The 19,074-nt window shown below is 37.2% G+C and overlaps 1 protein-coding gene across 1 annotated transcript in view; it reads right to left on the bottom strand.

The window, feature by feature from the left end:
* Positions 1-3,836: 3,836 nt before the first annotated feature.
* dsd (attractin-like protein dsd) overlaps positions 3,837-19,074 on the bottom strand; it is a gene marked incomplete in the record, with an annotated part of 43,375 nt that continues 28,137 nt past the window's right edge. The window contains 9 exon segments of the mRNA XM_074107331.1: positions 3,837-9,286; positions 10,077-10,269; positions 11,316-11,421; positions 12,855-13,065; positions 13,535-13,760; positions 15,637-15,786; positions 16,158-16,321; positions 17,295-17,527; positions 17,807-17,921. Coding sequence (XP_073963432.1) covers positions 10,079-10,269; positions 11,316-11,421; positions 12,855-13,065; positions 13,535-13,760; positions 15,637-15,786; positions 16,158-16,321; positions 17,295-17,527; positions 17,807-17,921 — 1,396 coding nt within the window.

The raw sequence follows: 19,074 nt of genomic DNA, 5'->3' as shown, positions 1-19,074 counted from the left end.
TTAGGCAAAGTTAGGCGGCGGAAGGTATAGCCATCATAAGGTCTCGCAAAACTTATCTTGCCAACGCCAAATTCAAGCGGCAATTGCATTGAGTTGTTCGCCGCATGCTGTATTAACGATTTCCTGGTCAATAAGAATATTTATAAAATTGTTTTAAGACTGTTAGCGACTCGTAGCGCCATCTAGCGAGTATGAACAACGACTGATGATGCGAATTTCCCACTTTTGAGGACATGATTGTATGTACTTCCTACAAAAAACCTGTGACGTAACGCGTTGTCTTAACATCCTCTCGTAACGTTTTACAAGATCACCCCCTACCCCCAAATTGCGTTACGTAATACTTGAACGCCCTCTGATGTCACTTAGGTACTTTTGCACTTCATACTTCATACATCTGCCTATCATACTTATATCACATACCTGCCACGTAGACTAGATAATCAATAAAACCAAAGTAACCGATCGATATTTTTATTAAGAAATACAATAATTTATGTGTCAGGATATTTACAACGCGAATCACGTTCACCTTAACAGCTATAGTACCGACTATATGCTTATGTCAACTTATTTAGTGTGGCTATGCTTCTATGCTATATGTTACAAGTTTCTATACTAAAGGAGCTTTTACATTAGACAACCTAACCGCACGACTGTAAGGAATGATGAATAAGTAACTAAATTACCCATTATCCTCCTAACACCCAGAGTCCTTTATAAAGGACTTATTGTAATGTGGTTTTATCGGAACCGAAAGCGGGACCAGATGTTTTCAATTTTGTTTATCGGAACCAGAAACTAAATCGAAACCGAAAACGGAACCGGAACCATGCAGAACCGGAGCCTGAGTGGGTGGAGCACGTGGCCAGCGAGGAGATGAGCAAATGACTGGTTTAAACCCGTTTGTTTTTGATGTACGCCACTCTTGTCCCGCCACCGCGCTAAGCATCGACATCCGATATAACTTCCGTTTCAAAAGTATCGGAACCGGAACCTAAACGGATGTGTAATACCAAACGGAAGTTCCGATTTAACGGAAACGTAACTGGAGCTCCGTAACATCCCTGGTCTCTATAAAACTTTTTAAACAAGAGTGCCTCTGCCTATCTAATGCCTCAATGTAGAGAAGGACCAGCGTAGCAAACGTACATGTTAAACCACGGTTGCTTGGGAAATTTTAATATGATTGACAGCCCTTTTATAGCCTGCCGGAAAAATCTTAACAGCGCGATTCAGCTGTTCCTTGAGACGAGATAGTGACATCTATTGATAGAAAAATAAACTAAAATCACGGTTTAATACAGCAATGTAAATCAAAATTGAATGAGGGCTACTTGACAGGCGAAATATAGCTAGATGGCGTTAGTATAGTGAGGTTTTTTTGACGATACGGTGTTGCTTTGCTTGCGATTGGCTCATTTAGTTATACTAAAGACATCTAGCGTTATTTCATTGCGACAAACGAAAACCTAGATCAGTTTTTTTCAAACTTTTTCAGGACGCGACCCGCCTTTGTTTGATAAATATTTGGCGACCCCCTGCTTACTTCCACATACAGTTATTTGTTTTATCTTATGTTGATAACAATAACGGTGAGAGAATTTTAAAGATACTGCGACCCCCTTAAGGGGCATTCGCGAACCCCCAGTTCGTACGAATACGTGATCAATATTGAAAATGCTTCCAAAGGAAAGTATAAAATGCACGCTATCTTTTTTCAGTCATTTTCATTTCACTTTGTACAAAGTCCCGCCTGTTACGTAATTTGTCATCGATATTTTTTGTTTTTATATGTTGCCAGCCTTTTTTTTAATTTACCGCCATTTCATGCTGCCTTCAAAAAGATTCACTGCCCTTCTCTACATGTTGCGATTTTTGCGTACCTAATGGAGTCAGAGAGTATCTTTCCATATCCATACTAATAATATAAATGAGAAAATGTGTATGTTTGTCCGTTTTTCACGTCGAAACGGAGCGACGGATCGACGTGATTTTTGGCATAGAGATAGTTTATGGGCCAGAGAGTGACATAGGCTACTTTTTATCCCGTAAAATGCAGTTTCCGAGGGAACAGCGCGCGATAACCGAATTCCACGCGGGCGAAGCCGTGAGCAAAAGCTAGTTAGTAATATTATGCATCAGGGGCCGTATTGTTGTTGACAACAACTTTAAAGTCCTTTTTTAAACATAGCAGTTAATATCCCTGACTGCTAATGCGCTTCTAGTTACGAGTATGTTAACGTATGGTGCAGCAGTGCTATTGTAGTGTAGTTAAGCTGTCTACTGTGCTAGCGTCTGACATCTCTCCCCGAATTAGCACTAATGGCGTACTTTTCACAATACTTTTGTAATTAACATAAATTTCAGATCTGTATACATTAAATTGAAGCAGAATTTTAAATATTAATACAAAATTTTATAAGACTTCGCGCTCGCGGCGTAGGTATTACAAAATTTTATAAGACTTCGCGCTCGCGTAGGTAATTAGCCATTTATACAATTTGTAGACAGCACAAGAAACACTAACATAAATTGAATTATCAACATTCTTACAATTGAAGCGAGAAAAACATCTTAATTGTCATCTAGGGAAGGAAATTAACATAATATTTTTGAAGAATTCACTTAATTTCTAAAGACGGACCAACAATTCATTTTAAGTTCAATTTCTTTCCATAACAATACGTTCAATAAAAATAAAATTATACAAAAATTTGCTTTTACTTTCACACGTCATAATAAAAATAATTAATGTTATTGTATGGATTGTTCGATAGGTAGTTATATGTATGTATACATTACATTACATTGATCCCTAAGCACATTGATGTGTACGAGACAAAGTCACATGCAAAAGCACAGTCTGAAAGACGAATCACTCACGTATGAACTCTTATTTTTATGACGAAACTTGTTTAATGGGAAGAACGCATTTTATAAACTTTTTGCTAAGTGAGTGCTATTTAATATATTTTTCTCAAACATGCAAAAGGATGCTTTAAAGGAAAACTCCAAAAAATCAAAGTTTTATTTATTTCATTGCATGTTTGAGAAAACCACTACCTCGGCGAGAAGTGGTGTTGCCAGCCTCATACCTAGCCTCATGTCTATTTGTGTGTTCGGCCGGGCAACCCCTTACTTCCCGGTCTCTGTAGTAATGTACTAAAAAAACAAAAACTTGCAATGTCTACAGTCAATAGTCATAAACATAAAGGACGAAATTTATTGTTTATTTTGTTTTAAAACAGTAACTTTTAAGTCATAAAAACTCATAATATATCTAAGACATAAAATTACTAGGCTACTTTCACGTCAATCAATATTAGAATATGTATAAACGTACGGATCAGTTTATAGGTCGATCAAAAGGTTAAAAAACCTGCTTGACCTTAACCGATGTAAAAGTAGATTCTATATCGTTACAAAATGGAAGGAGCATGGAGGAATATACTTAAAATAATATTATGTCTCAAGTTACCTTGAAATAAAATTATTTAACCTATTTAGGTAAGCGATACGACATCCATTGAACTACATTTAATACTGCTAAAGTGAGCTGAAATTGAGGTAGTGAAGACTAAATGCTAGGCTTGGGTGCAAACGATAGCACGCTGAGCATTTTCTCTTTTCATTGCGTGGGCTGCCAAGTAATCACTGGTTGGGGAGCGTCTCGCCCCCGCAATGGACAGAGAAAATGCTTTCTGCACACTGTTCACGTGTAGTTGTGGTAGTAAAGGCACTTAAGATAACAAATAAACCTTTAAACCAAGTCCAGTTCTGTACTTTTGACCTTGAGAAAAAAACGAAATAATGAGGATAAAATAAAAATAAGGTTAAATTATAAAATATATTGTATTAAAAAAGGATGCTTAAAATATTAACTACTTCAATGGACGTCCATTAAATAAAAAGCTGCCATACAATTATTATAAACGTATTTCGACTACTTAGCCAGTCGAGCAAGAGAAGTCAAAAAACCAATTAAAAATGAGATCATACAAATAATAGAGTATTCATAATATAAGGGTGATGGATACATTGTGATGTGTATTATCTCCAAATGTATTTCGGGCTATTACGGACTGAGTTTGCGACACAGCCTTATTACATTCAAAACGTTATTATTGAAAATCATCATGCTAAGGGTTTAGTCAATCCAGTTTATAAAAAGTGTAAACAAAAACGCCATTTACCCAGACATTTAGTGATGTGAAAAGCTAGAACCTAGTGCATAATCATTAATCTGTTCAGTAAATCGATTAATTTATTAATTGAATAGATCAAAATATTTTTGTCTATTTTATTATTTACAATACTTGATTTAATTCCAATGACTGTTTATTTAATTATAAAAGCAGTTAACTATTTTTTTTTAATTTTAACGTAAGTAAATAAAAGTCGCTTATTAAATCGACCATTAATAGTAAGTACGTATAAAATGTAAATTAGGTATATACTTTAATATATAAGGAGCTTGCTACTCTATCGTATTGGGTAACTGTAATGATAGATGTAATGTTTATTAGAAATAAAATAAAATAAATTAATCGATTTTTAAAATGACAAATTTTCCGCAATGTTTCATTCAAGAAATAACGTCAGATTTTGACGAAGATTTTTGAAATGAAAATTAAATATTAAAATCAAGTGAATTTTGGTGAAAAAAAAAAGATTATACGTCTAGTTAAAAAACACGAATTACAGATGAATGTGTTATTGATGCGATCCACTGGGTGTTTATACAAGAATTTTGATAAAATCGGTTTGTTTACACTTTATATACATTGGATTGATATAAACCATAGTTTAGTGACCGAAATATGTGTTTTTATGTTACTTGATAATTGTACGCGTCGCGTTTTTAACCTTTTAACCTTTAAAGTTATGACAGTATATCGCATATAATGCTCAGCACGAATATTTATTATACGCCAAAACATACGAATAAATGAATGCCAGAAATATACATGCCTATAGCTTATTTTTAAGCAAACAGATTGCATGCTATTATATTCTGTAGACATGCATATTTCCGGCATCAGGCTTGCACCACTGAATACGTGCACGGCACGTGGCTAGGTTCCGATAAGGTTAAAGTTTTTTTTTTTATATATTTGACACGTTTGAGGTTTATTTTTTTTAAAAGGCGACATTTTGATTATGTAAATCATTATACCTATATCTACGTGGTGTTATCAAAAGGCAAATATATAATTTGCTTGCTATTAAAAAGTTACAATTACTTGCATGGGCTCTAACACAAATTTCTATGAGTTTATAAATTTGAATGAAATGTTAATTATTTCGCGTCAATTAAAAACGTGACCGTTACTTTAAATTTTTATTTTATTCGCGATATTTTTTCTATGAACACAAAAAGCTTAGTGTCGGTTACGTATATTTACACAAATGTCTAAGGGTGTAAGTGGCATTAGGCCCCTGTTCAATTCATATGGACGCTTTCATATAAAAAATCTACCCAAACCATTTATTTTACATATACATTGGAAATCTGCATTTGCGTCCATATACCCGGTTCCAGTCTACATCAGGCTGAACTCGTCCTACGTTATTTTATAAATACAATGCAGGATTCGGTAAGCCTTACGAATGAAGCAATAACTTGGCAGTTGTTTATTATAGCCATTATACCACATAAATAAATAAGCGAAACATAAAGCTTACTTTACTTTAGTTCTGCTCTGAGTAACTACATTTAAAACATCACTGTAGAATAACAATGGTCATTTTATTTCATTATCGTTTGTAATCACAAACTAACCATAACTGTTGCAACTATTATAAAGACCTGGCGCTTACGCACTTAGTGTATCAATCATTAAATAATAAAGAAGTAAACGCCAACTAATAGAAAATATGCAGTTAGTTTTATTTGTAGTTACTCAGTACTCACCGCGCACTGTCAAATGTGATACCTATACCGATGAATAAATTACAAATTTAACATGCTATCTAAATACGTCTATTGATACACTCTAATCCTATACCGATGCTGTGCAGGTACTTACAAAAAAAACTTCATAAACGTTTTTTGGTGCCGACACAACATCGAAACTAAATGCTTTTTAGATGTACATACATAAAAAAAAATCTTTACAACATTTACAAATCAGTCGTAAGAAAAATATCGTAGTTTAGCCAAAAGCTGCACTATTTACAATCTTAAATTCATAATGATAAACATAAGACCTTAACGAAAACGTTTATTCAGCATTCGAAGTAGAGTATCAAAGGATATTGATGATTTACTTTTGGTGTTGAAGCCTGCTGGCGTTTACGCTTTCTTGGCATTTATTGTAATTAAAGACGTAAGCGCCAGGAAAAGGCTGGCTTTTTATACGTACAAAAAGCTGTAGATAATATTTATAGTGATATCACGACCTCATACCGAACAATTAGGTGTCAGACTCATTGATACAGACTGCAGTATCTGACCAAAATTTTAGTAAAAATACCAACCAACGATATAAGGAAATGACTGCAATAGTTAAATATGAGGAAGCTGCACGAAATCTCAATAATACAATGGTAATATTTAAAAGTATTTCTTTGCTTCTTTTAAAAAAAAGCTAGTATCTCAAAATCGATAATTATTTTGAGTTAACGTGAACATTATTTCAAGGTTCAATTTTGCTGTCGTGTTGGTTTGAAATACGAGATTTTTTTTAAGTAGTGGCGATCGTTTTCGTGGTTTTGTTTTTTAAATAGGTACCTACTTTAATATTGTTACTGGTGAACAGAATGTGCTGAAAAAATAACTTTCATCAAATTAATTTGCTACTGACGTTAAAGTTCGTTCATTCTATAAAAATATTTTTTACAAAACACAAACGGATGCATCGGCCTAGCACATGCATCTTTCATTTGTAGTCTTTGCCAGCCTATACCACAAAAACTACAATTCTAGTATTATTATAAATGCGAAAGTTTGTTTTGTTGTTGTTGTTTATAATGTTTCACATTAAGTTAAAAAAGAACAGCTTTATATCTATTACGGTTCTTGAGTCATGTGACAGACAGACGGACAGTTTAGCGGCATCAATAGGATTATGTTTCTCACCCGTGCTAGGCTAGTAGCTCCGATACTAACGCAACAACTTCCACTGGTTACATTCTTCATTTCATACTATACGCAAGCTTACAAAATAAGCACCTTGTCTAAATCTACACAATATAAACAAAGTTACCAAATAACTAGACTGTATGACTGTTGAAAAAAATAATTGGCAATGCTCACTACACTGGGCTGGCGCGCGTAAAATATTACATAAAGCCTAACTTTAACCTTTTTAACTACCAGCGTAAAACGAGAGGTTACACCATGTGTACCACAGAGATGTTGATTCTTCAGACGTGTTAAATATTAGAAGCAGTTTAACCCAATTTTAACCTTTTTAAATTCCGACGTAAAAATAGAGAATGGGACACGGGTGTACCTTCTCATTTTGACGGTATCTTAGCTGCCAAACACTAACGTTAATTTAATCGTGATGGTTTTCTTTTGAATGGTTTTCATTTCCTTAAAATAGGTGTTTATGTATATATGTAAACTTTTGCACGAGCACATACAAATTCAAAACATAAAATTAAAGCTTAAAATTAGAAGTATAAAGACCTAATAGCAAATGAAGAAGTTAAATAGTCAACATTACGTAATTAGATGAGGATGTTTTTGATTGCATTTTGAATGCAGCCGCAGCAAAACAATAACAGCGGTTGTTACTACATTACTACTGTTAAAATATCAGTGAACTGTGTTTAAAACCAAATTATCCCTTCACTTAGCAATGTCAAGTTCATAAGTTAAGTTAATCCGGTGTAGGGAGCATTGAATTAATATTCCAAAATAGTTTTAGCAACCTATACATGTGATTAAAGATATAACAATATTTGGCAACTTCTTGCAAGGAAGTAGACGATGACTACATCTAAATTTCATATTTATAAATATATTAATATTTGACTCATTTAAGGGGTAACTTAACAAATATTTATTTTTAAATGAATTGGTTCGTTATAGGGCACATACACTTCCGCTACGTAAATAACTAGTTTTTAAATTAAATTCATAATATCAATAAAATTATATTTTTGCATACAAGATATATCTAATATGCCGTACGTATATCAAAAGTATCCAAAAACTGACCTGATATTTTACTTGAAAACTACCCCGGATCTCAAGCATAATTAATGCATTACATCAGATTACTTACGAATTTATTATAATAAATAATCGCCCGACAGTTTCGATTCTATTTCAGATTCTTAGTCATGGAATGCAACTCGATACAGTGCAGTAAACACTAATAAATCCGAACCTGTCCGACTTTTATTGGACACGTGTATTGCATTAATTATAACATTTTATGACATGTTCATAACCATTTTATCAGTTTTTGTAATACCTTTAATTATTAACATAAACGACTTTAACACTCGCCACGTTTAAATTAAAAAAATAACCATGTCAAAATGTTTTAAGCTAGTGCCTTGAATTTTATTAAATTGAATTGAACAACTGACTAAAAATAAATAGCTTTTTAATTTTAACTGGCGATGTATGTCTTAATATGTTTATGCTTAGTTCTTATTGCCTTCTGATAAAAGTTAAAGACGCTTTTAGATAAGGTAATCAAAAAATAACTGTTATCTAAATAGAAAATACAAGGTATATATACATGCAAACTTATTAAAAAAAATACAGAAGAGAAGTTTTTTTAAAGATAAAGAGTGAAATTTTTACTTAAGACGATTTCCCGGTACATCTATGAGCTAATATAAAAAATAAATACGCGATAGATCCAGGTTTAGAAAGATCATACATTATTAAAACACCGTAGTCAGTTGACACAGGCAGATTTTTTTAGATTGATATTATTTCATTTTTAACTTATTCTAAACGTTATTAAAGCTAGTTAAAAAACCGTACTAAATTTAACCTTTTAACCTTTAAAGGCTAATAATATCCGTTATCGCTTTAGACAAACATGCCAAAGGTTAAACAATTTTTACAAGAAGACAATAACAATCAGGCATTTGTAAATAAATCCATTCAATACACAATACGTACCTTAAACAAAAAGGTTCAAAATTCATAACACCTGTAACCTAAGACTATGGAACATTATACACTGCATTTTGTCCGCATGTTGATTTAATCCGGGGTCGATATAATTGAGTATTGTTTGAGCAACTCACTATACTTGTCTATTTATACACCATTTACATATATTTGTCATATACATTGGTGTTGCTTGTGCTGAAACAAAGAAAAGATCATTGTTAGGTAAATAGCAATAAAACAAGCCGAGTTTTTGGGAAGTTTCAAGTTTCTAGTATAACCGCAAGTACTTACACCCTATAGGTCTTTCGGTTACTTTTTTTAATAACTGTCCCTTGTCAATCTTCTCGTGTCATAATTAAAAAAAAAAACGAAGTGCGATTCGGACTCACGCACGAAGGGTTCCGTACATACCATTATCTATACAACATTAATTAATTAATACCACACTATCACTCGTCCAATATGTATACTAACATAGTTATAAGCAAATTACTAATAATGTATGGATCTTTGTTGTCTGAATAAATAAATAAATTATTATAAGACGTTAGCAAAAAAAACACGTTTGTTGTATGGGAACCACCTTAAATATTTATTTTAATTTAATTATTTATTTTTAAAGTGAATATACGACTAAATATTCTATGAATAGCGTCTACCTGTTGCCGTTATTAATATCGAGCAAAAACCGGCAAAAACGATTTGTTGTACGGGAGCCCCCGTTAAATATTTATTTTATTCTGTGTTTAGTATTTGTTGCCATAGCGGCCACAGTTATACATAATCTGTGAAAATTTCAACTGTCTTGCTATGAAGGTTCATAAGATACAGCATGGTGACAGACGGACAGACGGACGGACAGCAAAGTCTTAGTATAGGGGTTTCCGTTTTTACCCTTTGGGTAAGGAACCCTAAAAATGAAAGAGCAGCCGTGCCTCGCTCCCCGCCCCCTGTCCTGGGTGCAGCGTGTAGGGCGTATACTCACGGTCAGCGGCGCGCGCGCTTGGCGGGCTGCGGCGCGTGGTGGCCGAGCGTGACGAGCGCGGAGGCGACCGCCAGCCCGCCCAGCGGCGGCGCGCGGCCCGTGCCGCCGGTCGGCAGCCGCACCAGCAGCGACAGCACCGCCGCGCGCGACCCCAGGCACGGCTCCAGCGCCACCGGCGCCGGCACGCCCCCGCCTGAATAATCATCAACATAACATCTCACTTTTATTCATCATCCATCATCCCAGCCTGTACACGTCCCACTGCTGGGCACAGCCCTCTCAGAATGAGAGGGCTTGGGCAGTAGTTCCCACGCGGGCCCAGTGCGGATCGGGAACTTCACACAAACCATTGAACTACTTGGCAGGCTTGTGCAGGTTTCCTCACGATGTTTTCCTTCGCCGTAAAGCTCGTGGTAAATTTCAAATGTAATTTACGCACATGAATTTCGAAAAACTCAGCGGTGCGAGCCGGGTTTGAACTACTCGACTTACTATACTATACTCTGCTTGAGAGGCCGTAGGTCAAACCACTCGGCCACCACGACTTCGCATTTATTACTGGGCTCAAATTGCGCTGTATTGTTTCTGAGCACTCTTATTACGAAACTATTTATGTCTTCTAACTAACAAACTAAAAGAAATGTGGCGCCATTGTTTTCTTTTTCGCTGTAATTAATATTTAACCGGAGAAAAAATAAAAATGCCACCACGTCTCGTACAAAAAACTCTACTCCGTAACATTTTTTCGGGGGCAAAAACAAAACAACGAAAAGAATCACTCGCTCACATAAGTAAGTTACTGTAAGATGGGTCAATCAACTTTTTTACCGACACTAATCTGTCCACATCTGTCAAAAAATTGCAGATTTTTTGTAAGTAAACATGTTTTTTTTTCTGTAATTTAATAGATGGTGTACATGAATACATGCCATCCTACGTAAGTTCAACCTATTAAACCGTGAAATATCTTGTTGGAAAATAGTTGATTGGCCCAGATAAGTGTAAAGCTACTGTATCTTTAAAGTAAGATGTAATCTTTTAAATATAAATAAGGTTACAAATACCCCAAGGGAACTTAATTATAATGTACTAACTTTGGAGGAGCGGGATTGCCTGGCACAGGTATTTTATAACAACTAGGCAGTCACAGTCAGTGGATGGATGGATGAGGCAGTCTCAACCTTTATGTATGTCAAGAAACCTATTTGTTGAACTAAATAAATGTATTATTATTATTACCTGCCGCTCCCTTCTCAAGCTCCACGCAGACTTGGCTGAAGGGACGCGACGCCATCTGCTCCATTTCTACGAACAGCCGCTGCCTTCTTCTGTACAGGTCGTATTTCTGTCAAACAAAAAGAGTGTCATTTCACATTCGTGTGAGGTCTTGACCCCACTCTGGGTCGTTTCTGGAGCAAAGGTTGTCCATCGCGGTTCAACGGGGCCACGCGGCAAGTGTATTGGCACCTCTGCCCTGGTATACACTACAGTATAAACTACAGGCAATAAAAATAAAAAGCTGTTCTTAAATATTTCAGATGACATACACGAACAAATATTTATTACCCAAAAGAAAATAAGCGCGCGCGAGTTTCATTGGTAAATAGTATTTTATGCAACTGTATCGTAATAGGGGTCCTTAAAACATGAGCACGAGGCGTAGCCGAGTTTCATAATAAGGTCACATGAGTGTTTTAAGGCCTAATTACGTAGGTACAGTTGCATACAATTATTTAACTATATCCATATATTAAATCCTCTATTATGTGTTCCGCGAACCTGCATTAACGAGAACTAGGTAGGCATGTCTGCACCACGAGCTGCTGCTGCCCCCCCCCCCCCTGCTGTAAGAAATCTGTATCGTAATGAGATTTCATACATCATTACACACGGGGGACCATTACGATACAGCCGTGTTCATAATAGAATCCAACGTCGTAATGCTGGTCATTACCTGTGGTTTTTAAACGCATAATTGAGGATTTACTATATGGGTGTAGATAAACTTCTTTACAACATTCCTTGTCTAAAAAAAAACGTTCTATTAATACAAAAAATATATAATTATATAATAATGCATGAACAATAAAAGTTAGGTACATAGTACGTTTTTTTAGTAATGGTTTTGATTTTGGGTGTGGGTAGTTATGCGTTCTACTTGAATTATTGTATGCCCCGACAGGGCGTCATGGATTGACTTATTATAATATTGTAACACCTTATATATGTAACATGACATTACAATGAATAAATAAATAAATAAATAAGTGAACAATTGTTTCCACTGTTGATATTTCATTTCGTCGCCATCGAAGTGAAAAGCAGAGTGTAAAACTCGAGTATTAAACCTATTTTCCCGTCGACGTGTTCCGTCTATCCACCCTCGCCGTACTGGCTCGGGGGGCTATATGAACGACTCGGGTAAAATGGCTCGTTTATGTTCTTGTTGTACAATCAAACTTATTTTTGATTTCATTTTACCGATGAAACTCAAGCGACCCTTATTTCTTTTGACCAGTTTTTTAATTCGCATCTCTTCAAAAAAAATTACTTAGTCAATCGATTGGACTAGAGGTTCCCAAAGTGGCCCAGTCCAGGTGGACGAGGGCCACGGCAGACCAGACGGGGGGCCACATTGCCGCGAAAACTGATAGTTTTAGAGTTATGTGAATGTAGTAGAGATGTAGATGCAGGTGTCGGTCTACCGAAAAAAGTAAAACTTAATGTGATCTACGAGAAAAATACTTTGGGAACCTCTGGATTGAACCTTCCGCTAACCTGCTTTATCTTCCACAGCGCAGCCGCAACAAGCAGCAACAGCAGGAAACATGAAGAAAACGTGATGAAGAACTGTTGAAGATTCAACTTCGGGTACTGTGAGAACGATATCTGTATCCACAGCGGCGGCCGGAAATCGTACACGTAGACGAAGAAAGTCGTCAACGTAACGTTGTCCTCGACGCCGAAAGCGTGGTCGGACTTTGGGAATCTGTAATTGAAAGGTCTGAGGTCATTGATCTTGATGCCGCTATCAGAGACGTCGATTAATATATGTGCCTAAATGTATCAAATACATATATCCGAAATAAATATTTATGAATTGAATATGTAATTTAACACCATCATCTCAGCCTATATACGTCCCACTGCTGGGCACAGGCCTCATTTCAGGAATTTCACACACACCATTGAATTGGGGTTGTGCAAGTCTCCTCGTGATGTTTTCCTTCACCGTAAAGCTCGTGGTAAATTTGAAATGTAAAAGTCAAGTTGAAGGTGAACTGGTAGTCTAACCACTCACATGCTTTGAATTTTGAGTTTGAACAGACAACTAGAGTTGCCAAAAGCATGTGAGCGGCTAAGCAGAATGCCATCAATATTTTTTGTCACTTAACTAACCTTCATCTAAAAGCTAAAACTAAACTAATTTAGTTTAGTTTAACTAAATCAATACCAACTTGTATCTAAAACTGGTGCAGTTGACGTGGGACAAAATCGTCCTCTCCCCCGGCTCCGCTCGCGTCCGAACTGTCAGGTTCATGCGCGCATGCGCCGAACACGTTATACTGAAGTCCGCATCAACGTCCGCCTTTACTGGAGCGTTGCGGAAGTTAATGGCTGAGAGGTGGCGGTCCTCCTTCTTTGAGAGGTTGAAGGTGAATTGGTAGTCTACTGCTAGGTCATCTGTAAAAAATACAATGTCGTATAAAATTAATACGGAAATAACAGATGGGCAACATTTCTTCGAATGACGAGAAACATTGTCGAATGATTCTTATTCCATTAAATTATTTATTCGCGGAATCTGCGAAATAATTTTTTGATATGTGTTTAATTGTGGTTTCATAGCCCTCATTTAACTTGTCTATGGCCTTGCTTTTGAAAGTTGTCAGTTTGCATTTGAATTTGAAGAGATATGTAAACGTAATGTCATACAAGTTTGAATAATTAAAAATAAATAGAAGATAGCGGAATATTTGCATGAAATGTTTGTTTCTCCTTTCAGGTAAAGTGTTTTAGTTTAATTTTTTTACATGAATATATGTTTGTAAACATTATGATTAATAAAATGTTCTCCTTTCAGAGAACACAATTTTGGTTTCTGTTTTTCGTCGTTTCAACATTAATTGAGTACCTAATGTGCGATATAACACATTATATGTGTGTTGATAAATTATTGTGTTGTTTATTTGTATAGAATTGAAATAACCAAAAAAAACTAAATCTTTCGTGGATTTATCCGAATAAAATAATGAATGAATAATTCATCAATTGAAAAAAAGGTCGAATGCTTTATTCTTGGATAAATTTATTCACCATAACATTTTTAGCGAATAAAAAAAATATGTTTTTTTATTAAAAAAAACATTTTCAATACAAGCTTTTTTGTAGACTGTACTTTTTGTTGACTGCACGTGCATTGTCATCTAAACTACATATCCGTACCAAATTTCAAGTCTGTACTATTAACGGTTGAGGAGTTCCCTCCTGCGGAGACGATCCTGGAAGGACCACCAGGACGTCACTACCAGACTATTGTATAGCCACCAAATTTACATAAGTATGCCAAATTTCAAGTCAATCGGACCACTGGAAGTGAGTCAAATTTAGCTTCCAAGATTTGACCCAAACAAACAAATAAACAGCAGGGCTACTACGAAACTCGAAACTCGAAGTTCGTGTCGTGCGGTCCCTCTGACACTTATAACTATTTTTTCTACTCCTATATGTAATCTGTGATTTACTTAATACGAACAGTAATATAACAGCATACATAAAAGATTCTGGAAAGTCTATATTGTCTATTCCCGATAACAGCACTGTATCGTAATGTTGCTAAAACGATACTGCAACTGCAACCACTTACTTTTTTTTTTTCTTAATTCGTACGTTTCGACAGGCTTTAGATGCAGCCAGTTACATATTTTATATGGTTTTTATACAGAATAAAAACTTTTCGAACATAATCAATAGCTGCAACGCTGCAACATAAGTAACGCGTATTTTTAAATCGTCACAGCAAGTAAACGTGAATCAAAAACAAAATTTTTAACTTAAGACAAATTTTTGTCATTTTCATATTTTGTACTTGTTTATTGTTGTTTACCTTCTCTTTGCGTTTGCCATACTTTTTACAAAAACTATGAAAACTTTAAAGTTTACTATTTCTCTAATTTTGAATTGTAATTTATAAGTATCCAGTCGAAGAAAAAGTATTGTATGCAACGTTGTATAAGTAAGTCAAAAAAAAGCTCGTGGCGTCTTTTTCTTACGATGTTCGCTAAAGCTCACATCGTAACTCACGCCACTCACCTTTTTTGAACCCCGTTATACAACTGTTGCATAAAATACTATAATACGAGAGCGAGAGGGACCGCACGACACGAACTTCGAGTTTCGTAGTAGCCCTGCAGGTCAAGTTGAATAAAAGCTTGTAAAAATCGTGAGTTACCTATTGTTCCTTCGATATTTATTTTTTTGAGTACCGTCCGTCTTGACAGACGTAATCAGAGTGTAAGGGTTCCACTGGCACCCTGCTGTACTGTGCCTTGGTACTTACAATAGCACGCTCCCTTGTTATAGAGGTCGGCGTGGTAATGATTGCTGTTGTCGCACTTGTCGCACCGCTCCCCCGCGAGCCCTTTGGTGCTGCAAAAGCAACGCCCAGTGTCGGGCGCGCACGCCACCGCTTGCGCGTTGCACTCGCACGCTGTAACACACAAACATACATGATAAAGGTAGTGCATCACTTTCTTTAGCCCGTTAAAGTGACCCGCTGTTGGGCAAAAGCCTCTATTGCAGGTGGTAGGACCTTGTGCAAGGTCCGCCCGGATTGCTACCACCATCTTGCTCGCTAATCCTTGCACTGTTGTGTTTCGGCGTGGAGAGTAAGACAGCCGGTGAAATTACTGGCACTTGAGGTATCCCATCTTAGGCCTCTAGGTTGACAGCGCATCTGCAATCCCCCTGGTGTTGCAGGTGTCTATGGGCAGTGGTGATCTCTTACCATCAGGAGACCCACTTGCTCGTTTGCCATCCAGTCGAAATAAAAAAAATAGGTATAGAGGGCGGTGTGCTCACGCTGGCACGTGCCCCCGTTGAGCGGGTCCCCGTAGTGTCCGGCCGCGCAGGTGTCGCAGTGCGGGCCGACGCTGCGAGCGCCGCAGGGCTGCACGCAGCGGCCCTCCGCGTCGCAGATGGAGTGCCCGTTACACTGGCACAGCGGACACCGAGTGAAGTGCCATCTGTTCAAAATACACACAGTTAGTTCTACGCTTCTAGTCAAGCGCGAGTCTGACTGAAGAGCGCTGAAAATGGCTGAAGAAAAACTAAGGGCCCGTTTAAGTGTCAGATAAAAGTAATGCCCCGTCTTTGTTTATTCAGACAAAACAAACAGAGACGGCATCACTGATAGCCGTCACTTAAAGTTAGTCGACAAGTGGTGAAATAGGCCCTAAGACTTTTAACTAAATATGGTCATTTGGGTACGTTTAAAGAGGAGGGGGGTAAAGAATAGTAGATTGATAACCAAGGGTGGAAAGTGACCTATTTCACCCGAGATATTTCGTCTTCATGCCAATAGTTCGAGGAGAAATGGGTAATTTCACCCGAGTTAAACACTCTACTTTTCATTTCGACTGTGAGGAAAGTAAAATACTACAAAAAAAATGAGAATAATAATAAGTTGAATTTACTTATATCCAACCTCCAACGGTACCTTTTCGACTGGCCACTTGCCACGGCCGACTATAAAGAAAAATCGAGTTGGTCACGACCAAGAAGCTTATATACAAAACTGGAGGTTGAACGCCGAACGAAGAAGTTTGACCTTAATTACTTATTTATATATTCCATCTCTTTTTCTTTAACGTCACTAAAGAAAGAGATGCAATATGTTCGTAACGTAATAAAATCAAATTTCTTGTTTCAAACGGATGTTCGGCGTTCAACCTTCAGTGTTGTATATAAGCTCCTTGGTCAAGACGGGCATCTAGATGGCCATGCCGAAACGTGAAAAAAAAAGTGTCATTGATGTAACTCAATTATCTTCGACTCCGTGGCTAATCAAAAAATTAAAAAAAAAAAACTTTTCACCCTAGAGATGAAAACGCAATTTTCCACCCGGCTATCTACTCATGAAAATTAAACTTTCCGAACAGGAGAGACGAAAAAATCATTGCAACGCATTACGTAGGGGGGGGGGGGGGTGGCAGTGACCTGTGTGCGGCGCAGACATGCGGCTCGTGCGGCCTCCTCGCGCCGCCGGGCAGGCAGACGCCGCGTCCGCCGCCGCCGCCGTCGTCGCACCAGCCGCACGCCGGCTCGGCGCGGCACGACGCGCACGACACGTGCCGCGCGCAGCCCGCCCGCGCCGCGCCGCAACCAGTCGCCGCGCTGCTGGTCGACCAGAGGCGGCACCCGCCCAGGGGGAACGACGCGCCGTATGCGTTCTGGCGACAGACACAAAACATTTCATGAAAACGATCCAGAGCGTATTCAAGGAGGGAGGGCGGACATCGAAGTCTTAGCCATAGGGTTTCCGTTTTTACCCTTTGGGTACGGAACCCTACAAATCGAGTAATATTTTTAGACGGAATTTTTCAAGTCAGCAATGACTCAGATGACTTAACATATGTGACATGTCTAACCAGCCATGTTTAGAACCAATTTTACCATGTCTAAAGCAAAATAAACGATTTAATTTCAATTCAAAGTTATTTTCAACCCACCTTATCCACGCAGCGGCCTTGCGAAGCGCACCATATGCACTCCTCGTTGGTGCAATTAGAACAAGTGTGGAAAGTGGCGCACGGCGCACTGCACGGGCCCGCCGACGCCACGCTTCTGGAAAAGTTGATGAGTCAGTCAGAGAACCCTGCACTGCCACGACGAATTAAAAACCACATGTCTGAAAAAACTGAGGAATAGGAGCACCGCAAAGCGGGGCTCTATAGAAACTTTGATTTGGTATATCTAATTTGAAAAGTGATAATTTTAACACAATTTATCATCTTCAAGTTGACTTTCTTGACACCTTTCCCTAACCCTTTTCCAGGCATAGTGCATATAGCAACCACATAAATGTACACATATATTCGACCTTACTAAATATACAATATGGTACAAAATCAATTGAATTCGTTAAAAATATTATTCGTTTTTAAATTTGTCCCTCATAGGTAAACAACATAAAACTATGATTAGGACCGGCAACGCATCCGTAATGGAGGCCAAAAGAAAGGTAAAATATCGCCATCTAGCGATATTTTGACGACCAGATGGCCAAGTGGTTAGAGTACCTGACTACGAAGCTTGAGGTCCCGGGTTCGATTCCCGGCCAGGGCAGATATTTGTAATAATACGAATGTTTGTTTTCGGGTCTTGGATGTTTAATATGTATTAATCTATATAAGTATGTTTATCCGTTGCTTGGTATCCATAGTACAAGCTTTGCTTAGTTTGGGACTATAGACCCGTAGGACTACGTTTTGAGGCTTCAAGAATATTAAAGTTGTTTCTTTTTCGCATATAGCTTCCGGAGCATTTGCCCAACCTAATACAAAAAATTGTGTCATTTTGGTGCCTGCATAAGTAGAAATTTAGGTATTAGTGTTTTCCATTAGTATTGGACGAAAAAAAAATTCAAGACGAAAATTTTACTTTCTTATTAATATCTGAGCAGTAACTGATATACATAGGCATTTTGTGTCATATCCATCCACGGGAATCCTGATTTTTAACCAGTACCTAACATTTCGCCCAACTAACTCTAAAAGAATATTACAGTTTGTTAAAAAGATGTCAGACGTTTTAAAATACGATATCTGTTATCCCAAAAGATTTTGTGTCAAATTCATCCACGATATTTATAGATTTTTTTTTTTTAATACAATACCCTGTAAAACCCACAAAAGAAAATTCAAGTTGTTAGAGTTTACGTGTTTTGATCATTAACGGTGTAAAAAAACACTATTCATAATTTGTGTCATTTTCATTC

This window comes from Choristoneura fumiferana, chromosome 25 (assembly GCF_025370935.1).
Source record: "Choristoneura fumiferana chromosome 25, NRCan_CFum_1, whole genome shotgun sequence".
Lineage (NCBI taxonomy): Eukaryota > Metazoa > Arthropoda > Insecta > Lepidoptera > Tortricidae > Choristoneura > Choristoneura fumiferana.
The sequence above is the reverse complement of the archived record's forward strand: the minus strand, read 5'-3'. Positions and strand labels throughout refer to the sequence as shown.